At 42.1% G+C, this 22035-nt stretch overlaps 1 protein-coding gene across 2 annotated transcripts in view; it reads left to right on the top strand.

Moving 5' to 3' along the window:
* Nucleotides 1-362: 362 nt before the first annotated feature.
* rhbdl3 (rhomboid, veinlet-like 3 (Drosophila)) overlaps nucleotides 363-22035 on the top strand; it is an 86589-nt gene continuing 64916 nt past the window's right edge. For both annotated transcript variants that reach the window (XM_041982997.1, XM_041982996.1), the window contains exons 1-2: nucleotides 363-1254; nucleotides 1631-1654. In XM_041982997.1, coding sequence (XP_041838931.1) covers nucleotides 1111-1254; nucleotides 1631-1654 — 168 coding nt within the window. In that variant the 5' untranslated portion in view covers nucleotides 363-1110. The remainder of the gene's footprint in view (nucleotides 1255-1630; nucleotides 1655-22035) is intronic.

Below are 22035 nucleotides of genomic sequence, written 5' to 3'. Positions count from 1 at the left end.
AGTTTAAATCCCCTGAAATTATTAGGAGCTAATCCCACATCTTTGGGTACTCTCTGTTTTCTGATTTTAAGCAAAGCATTTATTTATTTTTTATGATGTCCTACGGAACTGAATCAGTTGTCGTTTATAACACGAGATCAGAGAACAAGCTGTAGTGCAGCAGCAAATATTAAATAATATGGTTTTTGACACCCAATGACACCCAGAGTTCCTCGAAACCCTCAGCAAGAATAGCTGGTGATCTCCCTTCACCGTCGGCCAAAAAAACCTGCTTCTCTCGCTCTCTCCCTCTCTGCCTCCCTCATTTCTCCTCCCCCACCCTCCCTCTCTCCATCTCCCTGCATGCCTCGGAGGACTGTAGGCGCACGGAGCGGAGTCGTTCCGTCTTCTAAAGCCGGACCAACCAGCAGACTCAGTCGGTGCCCCCCTACACACACCTTTCAGTAATTCCACTGAGGCTTTTGCCTATCCGTGTACGCCGCGGACAAACCAGACGAACGAGCTCGCTTTGCACCACCGGCAGGCAGAAAACAGCGCGTGCCAAGTGTCATGACGCACCAAAAAAATTGGCACATGCCCGAACTTCTCTCATCGAGTTTGCCATGTGCGCACGCTGTTTGAGACGACTTTCACCGGCTGCGGTGCAAGGAAAAGCCACATGAGACCAAGGTGCGTCAGCCGGAGCGGTTTGTCACCTCTGTCCTGTTGTCACGCTGAATGATGATGTAATTGTTTCTTTCGGATGGGTCTTCGCTCAGCTCCTCCTGCGTCGTGTCTTTCTAGGTTTTTTTTTTTTTTTTTAAAAAGAGTAATTCCAGCCTCCCAAACTTGGAACATTGCCCCATTTCGTGGCTCCGCGCCAGCTTCACAAACATCTGTCTCTCCTGTGCTGTTGTAAAGTCCGGATGACGCCATTTGGAGAGATACTAAATTATTACTCAGTTCCTGAAGTTCGTCAACTTTTTTTTCTGTGGATGAAGATTTCTTTGCTCTTGGAATTCCTGGAATACGCACACGTGTAACGATTTATTGCCCAAGCGAGATGGGAGTAAACTATACAGCATGTAGAGTTAGTCATAAAAGGATCTAGTCGCTGCTCTCCGTGGATGTATGGAGAAGAGCAGCCCGAGGATGACTGGCGGAACCCGGGAGGCACCGGTCAACATCTCTCCGGCGGTGGCGGCTAACGCGGAGGGCGAGGAGATCGAGGTTTTGGAAAGTACCGACGTCCTTCCAATTGCTCCAGAGGATGTAGTAAGTCAACACAGTTACGTATGGCGGTGTTTAATTTCATGACATATTATTTACAAGTAATTAGAAGAAATTAATCCAAAACAAGAGTCCTGGGTGCACGAATTAAATTTTAAACTCTTCTGTAACTTATTTATTCTCATATCAGAACTTTTTTTTTAATACTAAACACGCGCACACACACACGTGCCAATCATTATGCCAGGACCTACCTAACATAATGATCCACCCTAAATGATTGCATATAATTACAAGGTTGCATTTAAGACAGGAAATGGCCCTTTAGTGAAACAGGTCCCCTCTCTGGCACCTGTTTCTCAATTTATTTTTCTCCAACTCACTTCTTCACATGCTCTTTTCTTCTCTTTCCTTGTCTCAGCAATGGAAGTCACTATTTGACAAGGTATGTATGCCAAGCTTAAGTGGCTTTAATCTCTGTATTTGCATGCTTCACTCTTTAGCCCTTCTGTGTGTAAACTATGAATGGCCTTTGACTTAATGAGTTCAGACCAACACAGATATTATCAGCACAGAGGTCAGGAAGCAGGAAGAATATTTGTGGATTACAGTATTATTGTTAGAGAGAAATAATGTGATGTTTGGTGAATTTAATCTTGTAATTATAGCATTGTGCCAATGTCTCAAGGCGCTCCTAATTTTTTCAGAATTTGCTTCCGTGCAGCCAGACTTCCATAGAATCTTTAAAGTTGTCTGGAGCAATTGGTCTCCAGGGTTTTAAAGTTTTTTCCTCAGACGTTGGCTGCTTTTTCAGTCATTTTGAGTCCAGTCATGAGACTTTCATCTAGAAGTTGATCCATCCACTGTTCACTGAAGCCTCATCAGAAAAGGTCTCTGTCACAAAGCCATTCTTAAGGAAGAGAACAGAGAAAAAAGGCTGAAGTTTGCCAAATGACACAAGAACTGGACTGAAAATCAGTGGCAACAGATCTTCTTTTCTACAAGGAAGCCTGTTAAAGCTTGTGTTAAAGAATAGAAGTAGTCATAGTAAATATTGACTTGCATTCATGTTAGAGTGAAACAAATTATTTTTTTCCCTTCAGATCTCATATTTCCATTTATTATTTGATGAAGTTTCAATAAATTGCTTCATTTCTCATTTTTCTGCACTATGTAAAGAAGTTAGGGGTGACTGAAGACTATTGCTCTGTATTTTAAAAGGGACTTAGACCTGTACAAAGAAATACAGCACCCTAATTGACAGCTGAAGAAAGTACCTTAAAACAATGCTGAATAACTTTCTGAACTTAAAGCTTTGTGCTTCTGACTCATAGTACACTGACATTTATTATGCATATTCTCCAAGGCGGAGAGAGTGCGCTTCACAACTTTTTTCCAGCCTGAGGCATCATGTGACAGCTGTGTTTTCACTTTATGGCATTGCACCACACGACAGTAACTGGATATCAACACACTTGCCATTTTGAAAGTGTACTATAGCTGATTCAGCAAATAAATGCAAAGGACATTATTAGAAAAGAGAGAAAAACAAAGAGAGAAAATGGCAGAGCCAGAGATAAGAAAAGATTGGACTGACTTTTACTGGCTGGAGAGCACTCAGAGAACAGATAGGATGCAAGATGGATGCCTAATTAGCATTAGCTAGTTCAGTAGTAGTGCTTAAAACTGCACTATTGAACTTTGGCAAATTTTTTCAGTGACATGCTCCTTAAAGACGGCCAATTTGGAATCCATCTTGCATCTTACCTCTAAGTTTTTTTCTTTTTTTTGTGTCTTCCTCCATTATTGTCACTTTGCATTTCTTTGATGAATCCAGCATGGTGCACCTTGAAATAATGGCCAGTATGTTGATATCCAGTTGCTCACATGTGACGTGGTGCTGTAAAGCAAAATGCTGCTGTAAAGTGATGCAGCTTGTTTAAAAAAGTTGTAAAGTGCAGTTTCTTAGCCTTAGGACACTGCTGGGCAACAACTGTTCCAGGAATGTACATAATGTCACCATCAAAATGAATCAAAAACACATACTTTTAAAGTCAGAAAGTTAAATATAGTAAATTAAAGGTACTAAAATTTAACTCCTGAAATCTTGAGTTTATTCACTTTTTCCATGTTTGCCATTTCTGCTGATCTGTGCTGCTTAAAGCATCCTGGCTTGCACAATGCCCTTTATTGTTTGCATATCCTCATTAAAATGAATTGTTTTGTAGAAAGTCATTAGCTTAATTTGCTGAATTAACTGACTCAACTGTCCCATTCAACATTGTAAAAATAAAAAGCCCCAGATTGTCATTTTGCAGCTTTAAACCCTCACATGCTAAGTAACACTCATGACTTAATAACTAGTCCAGCATTTCTGTCAAAACAAACTCTTTTAGAGTCGAAAGCATCTGACTAGGAGGACGCTGGAGGCTGTGGGTGGGTCGCTCACTGATGGCAACCCAATAATGACATTAGAATGATATGTAATACTGGATGCATTGATCTATGAGTCAGACACACATATCAGTGTGCAGTCACACACATACACAAACAGCCAAGAAACCCCAGGAGAAGAGAAACAGAGACTGGCTAATCATGCAAGCAGTAGGCTGTACTGACAGACGGCAAACGAACCCCCTAACATCACATGCACATGCACTTATGCATGCGCAGCTATCGTTGTGTGGTACTGCTGCAGCACCTGCTTGGCCCAGGCCCCCCCTACTTTCTAATGTGGGTAATTGTATGCAGTTATGTGTGTGAATGTGTGTGTGTAGAGGTTAGCTGGGGTTTTATGGGTTAAGTCTGAGGCTCGTGTCAGGCTCACTCTTTCAGGGGGGAGACGGAGGTCCCACGGGATTATGTTGTGACTGTGAATGTGTATTTGTGATGGAGTATTTTCTATGGACAGGCATTAAGTGGGGCCTCTCAGGCTGCTGTTATTATGCGTGCTGCACAGCTTTGAGCTTCCTCAAGTGGGACTTGGTCAAAAAAAAAAGTGCATTTGTCCAAATAGGGAGGTTGCTGTCTGCTCAAGCAGCAACAAATATCCTTTCTTTTCTTTTACTCTCCGTTCCTCCTTCGCACTCTCAATGAGTTGCCCCATTTGTCAAGGGGCTGACCTTGAAGACCCCAAGCTTCTGTGAAGCGACAAGAGGACTGATTGGCCAGGAAAAGAAGGGTTTTAATCTATTCTGGCAACCTGTGTTAGTGAATGAGGGACAAAAGATAAATTCTGCCGGAAAAAAAAGAGCAAGATCTGGACTCTGATTTGTCCAAACATGCACACTGCAAAGTTTATCTTAGCTTTTAAGTCCAATGTCAGGTATACATCCTTGTTTATTTGAAGGCAGTCACAAAGTAACTAATATTTAAATAGCAATATTGCCATATATGACAATTGTTTGATTTGTTTCTATTTTCTTTTAATTTGATTGATGAAGGTCCAGACGGAGATATCAAACATGGGCTAACCCCCAATTTCCACTGGGTGCGTGCACACCACATTACGGCTGTGCCGCGGTTTTGTTCCGAACTCCGTGGCACATCAATCCACACTGGGTGCCTGTCAGGTGCGGAGTGCCCGCGGGTGCAGTCCACCTAGCTGGATCCACAAGATCACGAAATCACAGAGTTGGAGAATCTTGTGATTTTCCACTTCCAGGATAAACATCTCACTATCCATGATGGAAAAAAAAAAGAAAAAAAAAGAAAAAGAAAAAACACTGAGAAACCCTGGCAGATTTAAGGCTTAATGTTTACATAGTTTAGTGAGAACAAATCTGCACGGGGCTTTTATTTTGAAAATTACCAGAAGCGTTTACACTGCTCCCATGTCTGATTTCCTGTCTGACCCTATCTGAACTGTTGAGTTTGAGGCGTTCTGGGCGCGTGTTCTGTCAAAAATAAACTTGGCGTGTATTTAGTGGAGAGCGGCAACAAGGTGCTTCTCGGACGGTTCTGACACACCGCGGCGCGCCCAGTATGAGCCAAACCATTGACTAATATGGCTGCGAAAAGCTGTGGAAGCTGCATCGCAGCAGTAGCATGGCACACATGCACCTGGTGGAAATTGGGGGAACATGAGGAAATTTTTTTCTTTCAATTTGATGCCAAAAGTTTGATACTTTTTCATCCATACTGATAGTAGGTGCGTTTCCATTACCCCTAGAGTTGCGTAAAAGCTAAATATTGCAATAAAAAATGGTAATGGAAACACCTACATTTTGAAAATATCGCTAAAAAGTTTTTATGCTCTCATGACATGGTTTTTTCAGATGTGTCGATATAGAAGTATATCGCAAAAGTGTAATGGAAACACTTTTCACATATTTACACTTCACCGGACGTGACGTAGCGGGTCACGTGACCAGTTCATTTCAACTAGAGATGGCGCAGGAGGAGATGGAAATCTTTTGACAAATAATTAAAGAAAAAAATATATATAATCTTCATCCTTGTTGGCAAACAACGGCGAAATGCAAGAGTTTTACAAAGATTTAGAAATATCTATCTTCCTCAAAGCGGAGTCTCGCATGACGAAATTTTACGAGAATAATGGCTAGTGCGCTAAACACCATTCAATGGAAACACCTGCAAATCGCAATTGCCATCCATCCATCCATCCATTTTCTTCCGCTTATCTGGAGTCGGGTTGCGGGGGCAGCTGCCTAAGCAGGGAAACCCAGACTTCCCTCTCCCCGGCCACATTCACCAGCTCATCCGAAGGGATCCCGAGGTGTTCCCAGGTCAGCCGAGAGATGTAGTCTGTCCAACGTGTCCTGGGTCTGCCCCGGGGCCTCCTTCCGGTGGGACGTGCCTGGAACACCTCACCAGGGAGGCATCCAGGAGGCATCCTAACCAGATGCCCGAGCCACCTCATCTGGCTCCTCTCGATGTGGAGGAGCTTCGGCTCTACTCTGAGCCCCTCCCGGATCACCGAGCTTCTCACCCTATCTCTAAGGTAGAGCCCGGCCACCCTGCGGAGGAAACTCATTTCGGCCGCTTGTATTCGAGATCTCGATCTTTCGGTCATTACCCACAGCTCATGACCATAGGTGAGGGTAGGAACGTAGATCGACCGGTAAATCGAGAGCTTTGCCTTTTGGCTCAGCTCTCTCTTTACCACGACAGACCAATGCAGAGCCCGCATCACTGCGGACGCCACACCGATCCGCCTGTCGATCTCCCGCTCCATCCTTCCCTCACTCGTGAACAAGACCCCGAGATATGTAAACTCCTCCACTTGGGGCAGGACCCCATCGCAGACCCGGAGAGAGCACTCCACCCTTTTCCAGCTGAGGACCATGGTCTCGGACTTGGAGGTGCTGATTCTCATCCCAGCCGCTTCACACTTGGCTGCAAATCGCTCCAGTGAGAGCTGAAGATCACGTCCCGATGAAGCCAACAGAACCACGTCATCCGCAAAGAGCAGAGACCCAATCCTGAGGCCACCGAACCGAATCCCCTCCACAACTCGGCTGCGCCTAGAAATTCTGTCCATAAAAGTTATGAACAGAATTGGTGACAGAGAACAGCCTTGGTGGAGTCCAACCCGCACTGGAAACAATTCTGATTTACTGCCGGCAATGCGGACCAAGCTCTGACACCGGTCGTACAGGGACCGGACAGTTCTTACAAGCGAGTCCGGCACTCCATACTCCCAGAGTACCCCCCACAGGAGTCCCCGGGGAACACGGTCAAATGCTTTCTCCAAATCCACAAAACACATGTAGATTGGTTGGGCAAACTCCCATGCCCCCTCAAAGACCCCAAAGAGGTTGTAGAGCTGGTCCACTGTTCCATGACCGGGACGAAAACCACACTGCTCCTCCTCAATCCGAGGTTCGACTATCCGACGGACCCTCCTCTGCAGCACCCCTGAATAGACCTTACCGGGGAGGCTGAGGAGTGTGATCCCCCTGTAGTTGGATCACACCCTCCGGTCCCCTTTTTGAAGAGGGGGACCACCACCCCAGTCTGCCAGTCCAGGGGGACTGTCCCCGATGTCCACGCAATGCTGCAGAGGCGTGTCAACCAAGACAGCCCTACAGCATCCAGAGCCTTAAGGAACTCGGGGCGGACCTCATCCACCCCCGGGGCCTTGCCACCAAGGAGATTTTTAACCACCTCAGCGACCTCAGCCCCAGAGATAGGCGAGCCAGCACCAGCTACCCCAGACTCTGCTTCCTCATCAGAAGACGTGTTGGTGGGATTGAGGAGGTCTTCGAAGTATTCCCTCCACCGCCTCACAACGTCTCGAGTCGAGGTCAGCAGCCCCCCATCCCCACTGTACACAGCGTTGACGGAGCACTGCTTTCCCCTCCTGAGCCGCCGGATGGTGGACCAGAATCTCCTTGAAGCCGTCCGGAAGTCATTCTCCATGGCCTCTCCAAACTCCTCCCACGCCCGAGCTTTTGCCTTAGCGACTGCCGAAGCATCACGCCGCTTAGCCCGCCGATACCCATGAGCTGCCTCTGGAATCCCACAGGCCAAAAAGGCCCGATAGGACTCCTTCTTCAGCTTGACGGCATCCCTTACTGCCGGTGTCCACCAACGAGTTCGGGGGTTACCGCCACGACAGGCACCGACGACCATACGGCCACAGCTGCGGCTGGCCGCCTCGACAATAGAGGCACGGAACACATTCAGACTCAATGTCCCCCGCCTCACCCGGGACATGGTTGAAGCTCTGCCGGAGATGGGAGTTGAAACTCGTTCTGACATGGGACTCTGCCTGACGTTCCCAGCAGACCCTTACAACACGTTTGGGCCTGCCAGGCCTGACCGGCATCCTCCCCCACCATCTGAGCCAACTCGCCACCAGGTGGTGATCAGTTGACAGCTCCGCCCCTCTCTTCACCTGAGTGTCCAGGACATGCGGCCGCAAGTCCGGTGACACGACTACAAAGTCGATCATCGAACTGCGGCCTAGAGTGTCCTGGTGCCAAGTGCACATGTGGACACTCTTATGTCTGAACAAGGTGTTCGTTATGGACAATCCATGACAAGCACAGAAGTCCAACAACAAAACACCACTCGGATTCAGATCAGGGGGGCCGTTCCTCCCAATCATGCCACTCCAGGTCTCGCTGTCATTGCCCACGTGAGCATTGAAGTCCCCCAGCAGAACGAGGGAGTCCCCAGAAGGAGTGCTCTCCAACACCACCCCCAAGGACTCCAAAAAGGGTGGGTACTCTGAACTGCTATTTGGTGCATAGGCACAAACAACAGTCAGGACCCGTCCCCCCACCCGAAGGCGGAGGGAGGCTACCCTTTCGTCCACCGGGGTAAACCACAACGTACAGGCGCCGAGTTGGGGGGCAATGAGCAGGCCTACACCTGCTCGGCGCCTCTCACCGGGAGCAACTTCAGAATGGAAGAGGGTCCAGCCCCTCTCGAGGGCAGTTGTTCCAGAGCCCAAGCCATGAGTGGAGGGGAGTCCAACTATATCTAGCCGGAACCGCTCAACCTCGCGCACCAGCTCAGGCTCCTTTCCCGCCAGAGAGGTGACATTCCACATCCCTAGAGCTAGCTTTCGCAGCCGAGGATCAGACCGCCAGGGTCCCCGCCTCTGGCAGCCGCCCAGCTCACAATGCACCCGACCCCCATGGCCCCTCCCGTAGGTGGTGAGCCCACGGGAGGAGAGGCCCATGTCTCCCTTTCGGGCTGAGCCCGACCGGGCCCCATGGGCAAAGGCCCGGCCACCAGGCGCTCGCCTCCGTGCCCCACCTCCAGGCCTGGCTCCAGAGGGGGGCCCCGGTGACCCACGTCCGGACAAGGGAAACCTTGGTCCTTGTTTTTTTATCATCATAAGGGTTGTGTGAGCCGCGCTTCGTCTGGTCCCTCCCCTAGACACCTGTTTGCCATGGGTGACCCTACCAGGGGCATGCGCCCCCGACAACATAGCTGCTAGGATCATCAGGACACACAAACTCCTCCACCACGATAAGGTGGCGGCTCATGGAGGAGCAAATCCAAATCATAACTGATTTAATGAGCCTTTCGCAGTTTCACTGTACCGGCCATGTGTACTTAGACTTGCATGGCTTAATCTTTGAGACAAGCATAAGCAAATCACAATTGCACTTTATGAAAATGTTAGAAATATCACTTTTATTTAGCGAAATACTGTAATGGAAACACAGCTACTGATACCAATAACAGTACCAGTACAAATACCAATACCAGTACTCTTTGCCCTTTAAGTGAAAAGCGCAGAATTAGACATTGTGCATTAATATCATTATTGCAAGGGCAATATATAACATGAATAAAACTCATGAACATAAATAGTTCACACTGCAAAGTTCAGCTTAGCATGTAGAATTATTTCCCTTTAATTTGATTATTAAAAGTCTTGACAGAAATAAGATATATAGATACATCTAAAACAATTTGAATATCATGAAAAAGGTCAATATTTTTTGTCAGTCATTTCAGAAAGTGAAACATATATATTATATAGATTCATGAGTGGAATATTTCAAGCGTTTATTTCTTGGAATTGTAATGATAATGGCTCACAGAACATTAAAATCCAAATCCCAAAAAATCAGTGTCTCAGAAAATTTAAACATTACATAAGATTAATAAAAATGAACATTTTAATCGTAAATGTCAGGCTTCTAAAAATGTTTATTCATATGCACTCAGTACTTTGCCTCTTTTTGCTTGAGTTACTGCATCGATGCAGCGTGGCATGGAAGCAATCAGCCTGTGGCACTGCTCAGGTGGAATGGAAGCCCAGGTTGCTTTGATAAAACCCTTCAGGTCATTTGCATTGTTGGGTCTGGTGTCTCTCCTCTTCTTCTTGACAATACCCCATAGATATTCTCTACAGGGTTCAGGTCAGGTAAGTGTGCTGCCAATCAAGCACAGTAACACCATGGTCATTGAACCAGCTTCTGGTATTTTTGGCAGTGTGGGCAGGTGCCAAATCCTGCTGGAAAATTAAATCAGCAATAAAGGCAGAACTCACTCGTACAGTTATTGGAAGATTATTCCACTTCATGAAACCCCTAACAGAAATAGTGTTTTGTCCTGTAGCCGTTTGTCTAAATGGCACCTCACAGTCCCCTGTAGAAGCAGATCTGGTCCTAAGGTTACTGTCCTTAAATTTGTCCAGGGAGAAGGGGCCAGTCCATGAAGAGATTTATAGATGAGGCAAGCATATTTAAAAATTTTAAATTGTCAAAACTTAAAAGATGGTATTTCTGTAAAATTTCACAGTGGTGGGTTGAATTAGGCTTTTTTTGTCTGATGATCCTCTCAAGGCTGCGGTCATCCCTATTGTTGGTGCACCTTTTTCTGCCTCACTTTTTCCTTCCACTCAACTTTCTATGAATATGCTTGGATACAGCACTCTGTGAACAATCAATTTCTTTAGCAATGAACTTTTATGGCTTACCCTCCTTGTGGAGTGTGTCAGTAACTGTTTTCTGGACATCTGTGAACTCAGGAGTCTTTCTTCTTTCTTTGATTGTTTAACCTACTGACTGAGACTGAGAGACCATTTAAAGGCTCAGGAAACCTCTGCAGGTGTAGGTTGTGACCCCATAACTTTCCAGTATTGAACTTTTTCACAATATTATAATTTTTTGAGACGCCGAATTTTGAGTTTTCATGATCTGTTCATCACAGTTTCAGAAAATAAAGTCCTGAAATATTTCACTCTGTGTCATGAATCTATATAAGATATAGGTTTCACTTTTTGAAATAAGTGACAAAAAGTATTTTTCATGATATCATAATTTTTGAGATGTACCTATAGGCTTTCAGTGTGAAACCACTGGTATGTGGTACCATTCTAGACAGAAACCAATGCCAATATTGACACCGCTGTTGATACTTTTTGCCCCTTAAAAGAAAATTACACAATTGGATAAAAATCTTGTGCATTAGGATCTTAATTGCAAGGACAATAATACAATCAATAAAATCAATAAAACTCAGATTCTTGAAAGAAATGTTCACACTATAAAGTTATTTGAAGTTATAATAAAATATATGAGTAAATTAAATAAAAAGATGAAAATAAATATTTTAAAAATGATAATAATTAGACTACAAATTCATATAAAATTAGGTACATTTCTAAAATTTAAATAAGAGTGCTCAAAAACCTGGTTTCAAACTAGTAAAATATAATAACACAACATCATTGTCACAAACACTGTCATCATCATCATCATGACATATGATTGGCCACAATAATCATGTGACACGGTTTACATCAGGCTACGTTTTGACATGTAAAACTCAGAAGTGAAAACCAATGGCCTATTTTCTATCAACACTGGTATTTTGATTTTTTAAAAAATATTGAATCCAATATTTTGACAGGGAAATATCAAAGTATTGATTCCAGAGTATGGATACGCTCATAGGGACAACTAACATTATACATCTCCTTACACCTCAGTCCTCTCTATGAAGATGGGCTCCAGCTACATAAAGCATTCTGATCATCTGTCAGAATGCTATTTGTGGCCTGAGACAGAGGTATCCTAGACTTATTCTTTCAAGCGTACCTCTATTTACCTTCCCACACATCCCATAAGCAACAATCAGACCTTAAAGTGAATATAATATAATAATTAGTACTAAATAACCTAGCTGAATAAAGTATAAACCAAGATGTGTACAGATGAAGAGAGCACTTCATATTTTGTGTTATACAGACATCTCCATCTGGTCAAATGCAGAGCACATTCTGTTCTGTCCATCACATCAAAGATGTTAACACAACTGAGTAAGGAGAGGATAATCCCCTCCTCACTCATGCTTTGGCTTAAAGTTCTGTATGCATATCATTTTTACCAGCTCCCATGTGACTCTGCACAATTGTATCGGAGTTTCAGATCATCAGGGGCTGGAATCAAAGTGCTGTGTCGCTCTGTTCACATTCCCCTTCTCTCTTCTCTCCTGTCCCTGGAGAGGATTTTGTTGCTGTATAAGTACTGCCCTCCTCTGTGTACAGGAAGTTAGAGAGCAAACCTCAGAATGCTTTGATTCATGTTCTCCATCATCTGAAACAAACAAGTAGATGGAGCACAGACACTGGTTTGCAGCTGAACTGATGCTCTTTTTCCACTTAATGCATCCCAGCCTCTGTTTGTCATTTACACACACGCATGCATGTGTACACACAAATCTGGAAAGGCTGCTGTCATTGTAGCCTGATCCCACAAATTTTCTGCATCATCCCAGAAAAGAAGCCGTGTCTTTTTTTAGACTGTTTTTCTGAGCTGACTGAAAAGCACACTTGCAAAAGTGCCCCTTCATGTTGTGTTTTTTCAGGATTTCTGGGGATTTGAGGATGGACCACAGTTTATGTGTCGGATTTATCTGATAACACAGATTAAGGATGTTTACATCACACCCTAAAATGTGCAAACACATTTGTTTTGTGCTCCTCGTGAAGACACATCTGATGAATTTTCTTGCATGACTGCGGCCAAGAGTGTGAAAAACGTTTACGGTATTTTTACGTATCTAAGCTGAGTAAAAACAAATCCTGGCTCTTTTGGCTCCCACCTGTTATCTTTTCTTTCCACCAAAGCATATTCAGAGCTGGTTTGGAACCAGAGTCTCTGAACCAGTTTTTATCTGTTTTATTTGGCAAAGCCCCCCCAAAAAACTGGTACTACACTAGTACCAACTCTTCACTACACCAGAGCAAAGAAATGCTTACATTAGGCTTACATTTTAGGGACTGGGGGTGGGATAATGGAGACCAACCAGAACAAATGACCACCATATTTAATACTCCAGAGCCAGTATGGCATTTAATCTGCTTAAAGGTACAGTGTGTAAGACTTACTGACATCTATTGGTAAAGATGGGCACAGAAATTACTTAAAATGCCAAGCCCACTTATGAATGGATGGTGGCTGTCAGTGGTCAAAATTCTTCCTGACATAAACATGTTTTCATCTGCCAGCTGATCCAGTTTCTGCACTACAGGTACTTCAACTCTGTACAAGTGTACCGTCTTCTTCTATGAGCCTTTTAAGGTGTTAGGGCTGGGATATAGTTACTGCTAGCAATGTGTCCATGCATGTATCATGGCTGCCACACGTTCCTGCCGTTCATTTAGCACGAAGTCTGCTTTCTTGATGCGAAGTAACGTGGTGTGTGTGCAAGTTGCATATTGACTTGAATGCTAAAGATGCTCACGCGAACAAGAGCATGAACACGACAGTTCCGAGGTAAACACAATGGTGGATAGTTTTGAAGACCATCTACTACTGCCACCTCTATGATTTTTCCTACCTGTACAGTGATATACACTTGTGGCTTAACAGTTGGCAACACATTGCCCCTGACTGCAACCTCCACTATTAAACGTTTTTGCTGTGTCATGCTTCCATCGTTTGCAGCAAGTACATACACAAACGTAGTGAAACGTTGATGTGTACGCTTGTGTTCACAGCAAGTATATCCCAGCTCTTACTCATCCCAAATGGTGCTCTAACACCTTTCAAAAACAGCCTGTACTTGAGTTTTAAAGCTCACTTCACACACAGAAATGTTTGTCTGTTCAGAGACACCGTAGAAAAATGGTGACACAAATATGGTAGCTGCCATGTAGGTATAAATGGCTCATTCTAAGAAAATAAAAACATTAGTTATGTAAAGTGATTATATTCCAATAGAAATGCAGCTTTTTGAGGATATATTACATTTTGACATTTGATTTTGTTACATGCTGCACCTTTTAATTTGAAAAACAATAACTCTATTTGAATAAGGATGCAAAGTTGAAACAAGGGAGGAAGGACAGTGTTTCTCTTACTTTACTCCTGTTTAAGGCTGTGATGTATAGTAGATATTTGTGTTAATGAATGCTGGGTAATAACTTGCATAAAACAGTATCCCCAGTCACCATTTACAAGTGAGTCCTTGCATAAAAATAAAACCCTCAAAGGTGCTGCTTTTGTTGTATTAGTGAGTACTGATTTTTACAATTTAAGCCTTATAAAGACAAGTTTTGAACCTCTGTGGCGATCTTGTACCCTAATGTAATAATAGTGAATTTATAAGGTGCTCTAATATGAAGAGTGCAAAACCTTCCTATAACAGTTAGGGATCACTCCTGAGAGCACAATGACAAGAATCAGGAGTTTTCAATCCTAGATGAACCATAACACACGCCCGCATTCAGCCAGGTTAGTTTCTGGCTATAAGTGCTGATTTAGTGAGAACAGATAGTGATGTTTTCCCTGCACTTTGGGTCCCAACAGAAACTCAGAATACATGTTTGAACTTCATAGTGACATGATGACGTAGCTCTGCATAACTTAATAACTGGGAAATCAAAGTACTTCTCAGCTTATGTTCTTTGATGAAATTATAACTTGTTTTAGCACCATCACTAAATCAGCACTGGTCAAAAAGTTATTCAAAGGTTAATTTGTGCCTTTTTTGTTTTGTTAATGAAGAGCTGCAGCAACAGTAAAGACACGTTATTTGACGGGGAAAGAAATTTCCCAGTGTTATCAAAGTCTTGGATTGGAGGTCCTGAGCTGTACAGATAGGAAACCTGGCTCAAATCAAAGTAGACAAAGAACTTATATAGAAATAAGTATATACAAACTACTGAATGTCTTAGAAATAAACTTTTTCCTTTAAACTATCAGTGACCATGTCTTTGGTTGTGGGCTGAATTCCCATCTGTGTGTCTGTGCATGTGTGTGTTCCCATCTTCCTCTGTGTTAACAGCCTGCTCCCACTGTCAAGTTGAAATCCCACAGGCATGCACCTACAAGAGCTTAGTGATTAAACACTTTCACATAACTGCATATTTTCCATGCAAGTGTTTCCCTTTTCATTTCTTGGTTGTTGGCACACGAAAGACGTAGTTGGTAACACTATCCCACAGCAACCCTCTGCAAACAGCACAGCTAGATGTGTTGTAAGTGTTCTAGGAATGTTGTACAATTGTGAGGAAAACAAACTGCGATAGATCAAGACACCGTCCATGATCACAATTACATTTTTCTGTACTTTAATAGAATTAGGGAGTGTTTTTTTTCTCTCTCAGGCAGCATCTTCTCACACAGCTGCCACAATGTCACTTTTTTGGTCCGCCACCCAGGTTACTTAATGGGTAAGCCAACTGGGAAACCTCAGCTGTGTTTACTGGTGCGTGCAGGGTTAGGATGTCTTCCCACGCCCTGTCAGTTCTACCCACTTAACAAGGGGGAATGGAAAGTGAGATCATAGAGACTGCAGCTGATGGTACTTTGATGGTGTTTTTGGTAGGGTTATCTCTTTACTGAGGTTAGAAAGTCTCATGTGCATTGTTTTGAAAGAATCACACATGCCATAATGGATAGAATTTCAGGAGGTGTTTTGGAAAATGACAGGAAACGATGGTTACGGAAGCGTGGTGCCCAAAAAAAAAAAAAAAAACTGGGACATTATGTTTCATGTTTTTACAATAAAACTATCACGTTATATTGTAATAAGGTCCCTTTTTTTATTTGGGTAACAGATCCACGCTTCCGTAGATGGTTGTATCTTTCATTTATAATATAAGAATTCAATATGCATCTAAATACACGGGGGTAAGATACACTTCAGGGATGATATTTAACCCAAAAATTAGATATTTGATTGCTCTTGTTTCACTATATTCATTACTTTGATTATAAAAGTGTGGCATACACATTTACTTTTTCAGGTCCACCTGTTCAACTGGTTGTTTACACAAATGGCTAATCAGCCAATCACATGGCAGCAATTCCATACATTTAGTCATGTAGACATGGTGAAGACAACTTGCTGAAGTTCAAACTGAGCACCAGAATGAGGAAGAAAGGAGATTTAAGTGAGTTTGAACGTGGCGTGGTTGTTAGTGCCAGACATGCTAAATATTTCAGAAACTGCTGATCTTCGGAGATTTTCACGCACAACTATTTCAAGGGTTTGCAGAGAATGGTCTGAAAAAGAGCAAATATCCAGTGAGCAGCAATTGTTTACCTTGTTGATGTCAGAGGTCAGAGGGGAATGGAAATGAGAAAGAGGGAATGGGAACTCCAGTAACCACTTGTTCCACCCGAGGTATGCAGAATACCATCTCTAAAAGTACAGCACATCCAACCTTGAAGCAGATGACTGATGGACTTTTTACGGAGACCTGTAAGGACAGCGTTACAGCAGTCTAGCCTCCTAAAGATAAATGCATGGACACATTTTCTTAAATCCTTTAGTCCTTTAATTGATATGGTTTTTAAGTAATAAAAAGCTGACCTCACAACTGCCTTAATGTAACTGCTAAAAGTCCAGACCTGATGTAACATGTAAAGGTGTTGCTGTCATCTCCTCTTTAAGATCACAAATCTTTAGTAATAAATGAGCCAACAGACGATGTAATTATTTTGACCTTGCTGAGCTAATCTCTATCCATGTTTTCATCTTGTGTTGCTGTTGCTTGTTCCTACTGTATTAGCATCCAGGGATTTACCTTTGTTTGAAGCTGTCATGCCAATACTGTAGTTAATCAGTGCTCTATACAGTTATGTCCCATGTTTTTTTTTCTTTCTTCTAAATTTCAAATAAGTTTTAGTAATTAGACTTGATGGAGCTTTGAAAACCACATCACTGTTGGTGGTCAGACATGTTTTACACCTTCCCTCCCAGCAATGATTGTGTATATGCTGCCTTCAGATCTGAGCAGGGCTTCCAGCGTTGATTCTTGTTACTAACTTTGGCATTGCTTTGATTCTGTGAAGGAAATACAACAAAATCACATGGATTTTCATGATGGAATTGGGCCATCAATGAGATTATGACGCATTTTATTTGATCCACTGATATGCATAGAGATTTTTCGCTCTTGTGCATATTGGTTAACATTTACAGCCTTGAATTCAACCCACTTTAGCACTCATGACTGAATTATTTCCTGTTTTTATACTTATTTGTACATTTTAAATCCACAAATTAAGGTATATTTATGCATTAGATGGCCTTTGGTTGCTTGGATTTTGTTTATGTGTGGACTCCACACACTCTCTTTTATCCACGATATTTATAGTTTACCGATGTGCTTCTCAGCTTAATTACCACTGACGCATGCACAGATGGTGGGGTCACAGTTTGCTGACCTGCTCATCCAACACTGCACCAGTGATTGACACCAGCTGAGTCTTGGGGATGACTCAACAACAAACACTGTGTGGGGATACTGAGCTGGTGTTGTCTTAATTTAGGATGATAAAAGTAGTTAAGAGCCTCAAATTACACTCATGCTGTTAAAAAATGCCTGGGCGGTGTGGTGATAAAATAACAGACAGTCTCAAACATTTTCATTGAAAGATTTAATCAGTACTCATCTTTCCCTGCCCCTCTGCCTCTCCCCTGCTCAGCTCTAAATAGATTTTCTTAATGAAAGGCGCAGTTCCAGTTGGCGGAGTGTGAAAACAGTCTCTGCTTTTATGCAGAGGTAAAAATAGCTGCTGTATCTGTCGATCTGTTAATGGCAAAAGGAAGATGCACCAGTTTATCTGTAATTGCTTGTAGTGTGCAAAGCTCATACAGCAGCTTTACCATGAAATCAAAGTGTCTTTTTTCATGGTTGAACAGCTCAGTAATGGGGCAGCAGCTATATGCTGTGTGTGTGTATAGATGTAGTATGTTTGTATAAGTGCCAGAGCTGAACTTGTAAATCCATAAGGAAAGTGGGGGCTGTGGTGGAAGCTGGATATGCCTGCTTCCTTTTAGATCAGTGTCTCTTTGAGGTTTTTCCTCTGTCACATATGAAGGCCTTTTCCCCATCAGAGTTAAGTAAATGACGTAAAACTTAAAACTGTGCTGATAACAAGTTGGATGGTCCTACTCCTCCTTACATTCTGTCCATAGTTCCCAAACAGTGCTCCAGAGCCCATACAAGGATTTCCAGTAGAGAATCATGTTTTTAATGCAGTGCTGCCTGAGGGCCCAAAGATCAGTTGTCCCCAGGGCACAGAGATTCCACTTAATTTTCTGACTTTTTTGTTTATAGTATAAACTGTATATGGTGGGATCTTCAAAGTCTTTGCAATGTTACAATGAGGAATGTTTTTCTGAAATTGCTTCACAATTTTTAGGTGAAGTTTGTTGCAGATTGGTGAAGCTCTGTTCAAATTAATATCTGAAAGTCTCTGCCTCTCTGAAACTTTTTATATCCAATCATGTTACTGAACTGTTGCCAATTAGCCTGATTAATTGTGAAATGCTTCTTTTTTTTTTACTTTTCCATTCTGTTATAGCCCCTGATTAATTTTTTAGATGTGTTGCTTCTATCAAATTCAAAATGAGCTAATATTTTCCAAGAAATGGTAAAACTAAATTTCAGCATCTAATGTGTTGTTTATGTTCTATTGGGAATGAAATATGGGTTTATGAGGTTAGTAAATCATTGGATTCTGTTTTTATTTACATTTTTACAGCATCCTAGCTGCTTTTGGAATTGGGGTTATACATCACTGCTGATTATAACCTACTTTGTCAGATGGATTATATCTCAGTCACTTTAAACAGGCAGATGCCTGATTTCTCTTAAGCTATGTCCACACTATACCAGCTCAACCTGTATCCACTGTTTATATACAAACACATTTATGTGGAAAGCAACAAAGTAGTGCCTGCTATTGTGAAGAGGCCAAACACAGCTGCATGTGTGTAAGCTGTCTAAATTTTCCTCTTGTTCAGTCCTCTACAGTCACAGTTGTGATTTTCTCAAGATGCTTTTTTTCTGCTCAAATACTGAATAGTGATTTTTACCAGCTGATCTATGACACATTAATTCCTGCCTCCATATAGTCTGAGTTCTGTTATGTTCGGCCAGGTCATTGAGAAGTGGCCATTCATATGTGATAGACATGTGATTTGTGACATCAGAATGTAAAAATCTGAGATTTGATGGCAATGTCAAAAGTTCATTAGCCCTTAAGGTAATAGCAGTAATGAAGCAACATGTAATTGCAGTTATTTTGTAGCTGAACTCGATCTTCCCCATTTCTTTGTCTTGTTTAGTTGTACTAGTGAACTGGAAAACAACATTAATACCACACATATTTCCATCCAATTGTCAAGCAGATGAAAAGCTAATTTTGAGTTGTCCCATGGGCTATGATAACTGGAAACAAAACCTTAAAAAAGAAAAGCAAAACTAATCACCTTGGACCTGTTTGAGGATGCTTTTTATTCATTATTCATTCATTTATTCATATTATTGTGACTTTTGTATAATGTCAGTGAGTATTTTCTCCAGTCTTAATCTGATGTGTTTACAAAAGATATCTACCTATGGTATCTATGGAATGGTTATTAATATTTAGCTGTGTCCTATTATTATTATTATTATTATTATTATTATTATTATTATTATTATTATTATTATTATTATTATTATACTATTAACAAAGATTCTAAGAATTTCCAAAGCTGTAGCAGTCAGCAACATTAAAATGACATTCATTGGAGGCTGTGTGCATATGTATGTTTATTAGTAAGTTACAGACTTGAAAGCCTGTACTGTTTTGTTTTTATTAATGGTTTGGTGGTTTAAGGGACTAGTGTGGGACATGAAATAGACAAAATCTCCCTTTTGTCCCATAGATATCATTTGAATGTTCATAGGTCCCAGGACACATTCCTTTTGGTCATAGGTCATACAGGTCTGGAGTGAAGCCTCACAGGTGCAGCGTTGACACAGTTACAATAACCCTGTGTTAGCTGTGTACACCTGCATATGTGTGTGTGTGTGTCTGTTGATTTCTGCTTCTTCACTCAGCCTCTTCCTATTAAGGACTTTCCACACTAATATGCTCATCACTGTGTCACTGTAGAGAAAAAACATGCTGCATGCATTTAATGGCCACCTATCGGGTATACCTTATTAATGTTAGCAGTTTTAAATGGTATGGCATCCAGTAATTTATCTAACCTGCTCCATTTTTATAGTCTCAAAAGATAGCTGAGATCATCCAACCGTAGTTCAACCATGGTCACATTTAAAATAAGAGAGGGGATTGGGCTTTTGGGTGGCAGTCCCTAGACCAGGGATGGGCAGTCTTGTTTTGGATGTGTCCTGTCCACAACTGAATCAAATTGATGGTTCAAAAAACAAATAAAAAAATAAAAGTTCAGCTCAGTTCAGTTTATTTGCCATTTGCAGAAAAGAAACCACATTGGAAAACAGTTGCAAGGAACTCAAAGTGCACTGTCAACATTTAACAGACAAAACATACAAAACACAAGCCTAAAAATACAACACATGGACACAACCTAAAATACATAACATTGAAACATTAATTATAAATAAATCACAGTAAAAGAAGTAACTAAAACAGTAAAGTGCATGTCAGAGGTATTTCAAAGTGCGTTGTTCATAGTCATGACAGCTTGTGGAAAAAAAACTTTTAGTATGAAGAGATGTAGTGCATTTATTAGCGCGATATTGTTTCTCTGAGGGCAGGACATTGAATAACTCTGTAGCAGGGTGGCCAGAGGGATCATTAAAAGAAGAAAAGATTAATGGGTGAAAATGCTCGGGATAAACTTGACAACAAGCTGTTGTGGAGAGCCATGTTGGAGCAGGGAGACATCTAAAACCTGCAGGACTGCAATCCTCGAGAACCGAAGTTGTCTTAGACTCTGGAATAATCTGCCGCTCACTGTTTGCACTGCAGAGTCTTTACAGACATTCAAATCTTGTCTGAAAACTCTTTTTTTTTTACCTTGGCTTTAGGGCCAATAGGTTATGTTGTTATAGTGTCTCTTGTTTTGTTTTGTTTCTGTAGTTTGATTGTATTTGTTTGCTTTTGTTTAAATTTATTGGGCCTTGTCTTTTTACATGAACTTGTAAATTACTTTGGTCAACTTTATTTTGTTTAATTGTGCTATTGAAATACATTTGAGATTGACATACCGGGTTGGGCTCCTTTTGCCTTCAGAGCTGTCTTAATTGTTCATGGCATGGATTCAACAAGTTGTTGAAAGCATTCCTCAGAGGTTTTGCTCCAGACTGACATGACAGCATCACACAGTTGCTGCAGGTTTGTTAGTTGCACATCCATGATGGGAATCTCCTGTTCCACCACATCCCAAAGATGCTCTATTGGATCGAGATCTGGAGACTGGAGGCCATTGCAGTCCAGTGAACTCATTGTCATGTTCAAGAAAGCAGTTGGAGATGATTTGAGCTTTGTGACATGGTTCATTATCCTGCTAGAAGTAGCTAATAGAGGACTGATGACTGCACTGTGGTCATAAAGGGATGGGAGGGATTGTTAGCAGCAATCCTCAGATTGGTTGCGGTATTTAAACCATGCTCAGTTGGTACTAGGGGTTTAAAGTGTGAAAAGAAAATATTCCCTACACCATTACATCACCACCAGCAGCCTGAACCATTGAGGCAGGATGGATCCATGCTTTTGTGTAGTTTCCACCAAATTCTGACCCTATTATCTGAATGTTGCAGCTGAAATGGAGACTCATCAGACCAGACAACATTTCTCCATCTTCTATTGTCCAGTGTTGGTGAGTCTGTGTAAACTGTAGCCTCGGTTTCCTGTTCTTAGCTGACAGGAGGCACCCGGTGTTGTCTTCTGGTGCTGTAGCCAATCTGCTTCAAGGTTGGAAGTGTTCCTTGTATTTAAAGGTGGTTAACTGGGTAGCTATTTGTGTTAACCAGCAATTGAACAGGTGTAACTAATAAAGTAAAAAAAAAAAAAAATTCCAATATAAATGTGGACACTATCATTTTTTTCCCTAATAGACAGTGTAGGTTTTATTAAGACAGGTGGTGCTTTGACAGCGACCACACAGATGTAT

This window comes from Melanotaenia boesemani, chromosome 4 (genome assembly GCF_017639745.1).
Source record: "Melanotaenia boesemani isolate fMelBoe1 chromosome 4, fMelBoe1.pri, whole genome shotgun sequence".
Classification (NCBI taxonomy): Eukaryota; Metazoa; Chordata; class Actinopteri; order Atheriniformes; family Melanotaeniidae; genus Melanotaenia; species Melanotaenia boesemani.
Note: the sequence above shows the minus strand (reverse complement) of the source record. Positions and strands in the feature narration are given on the sequence as shown.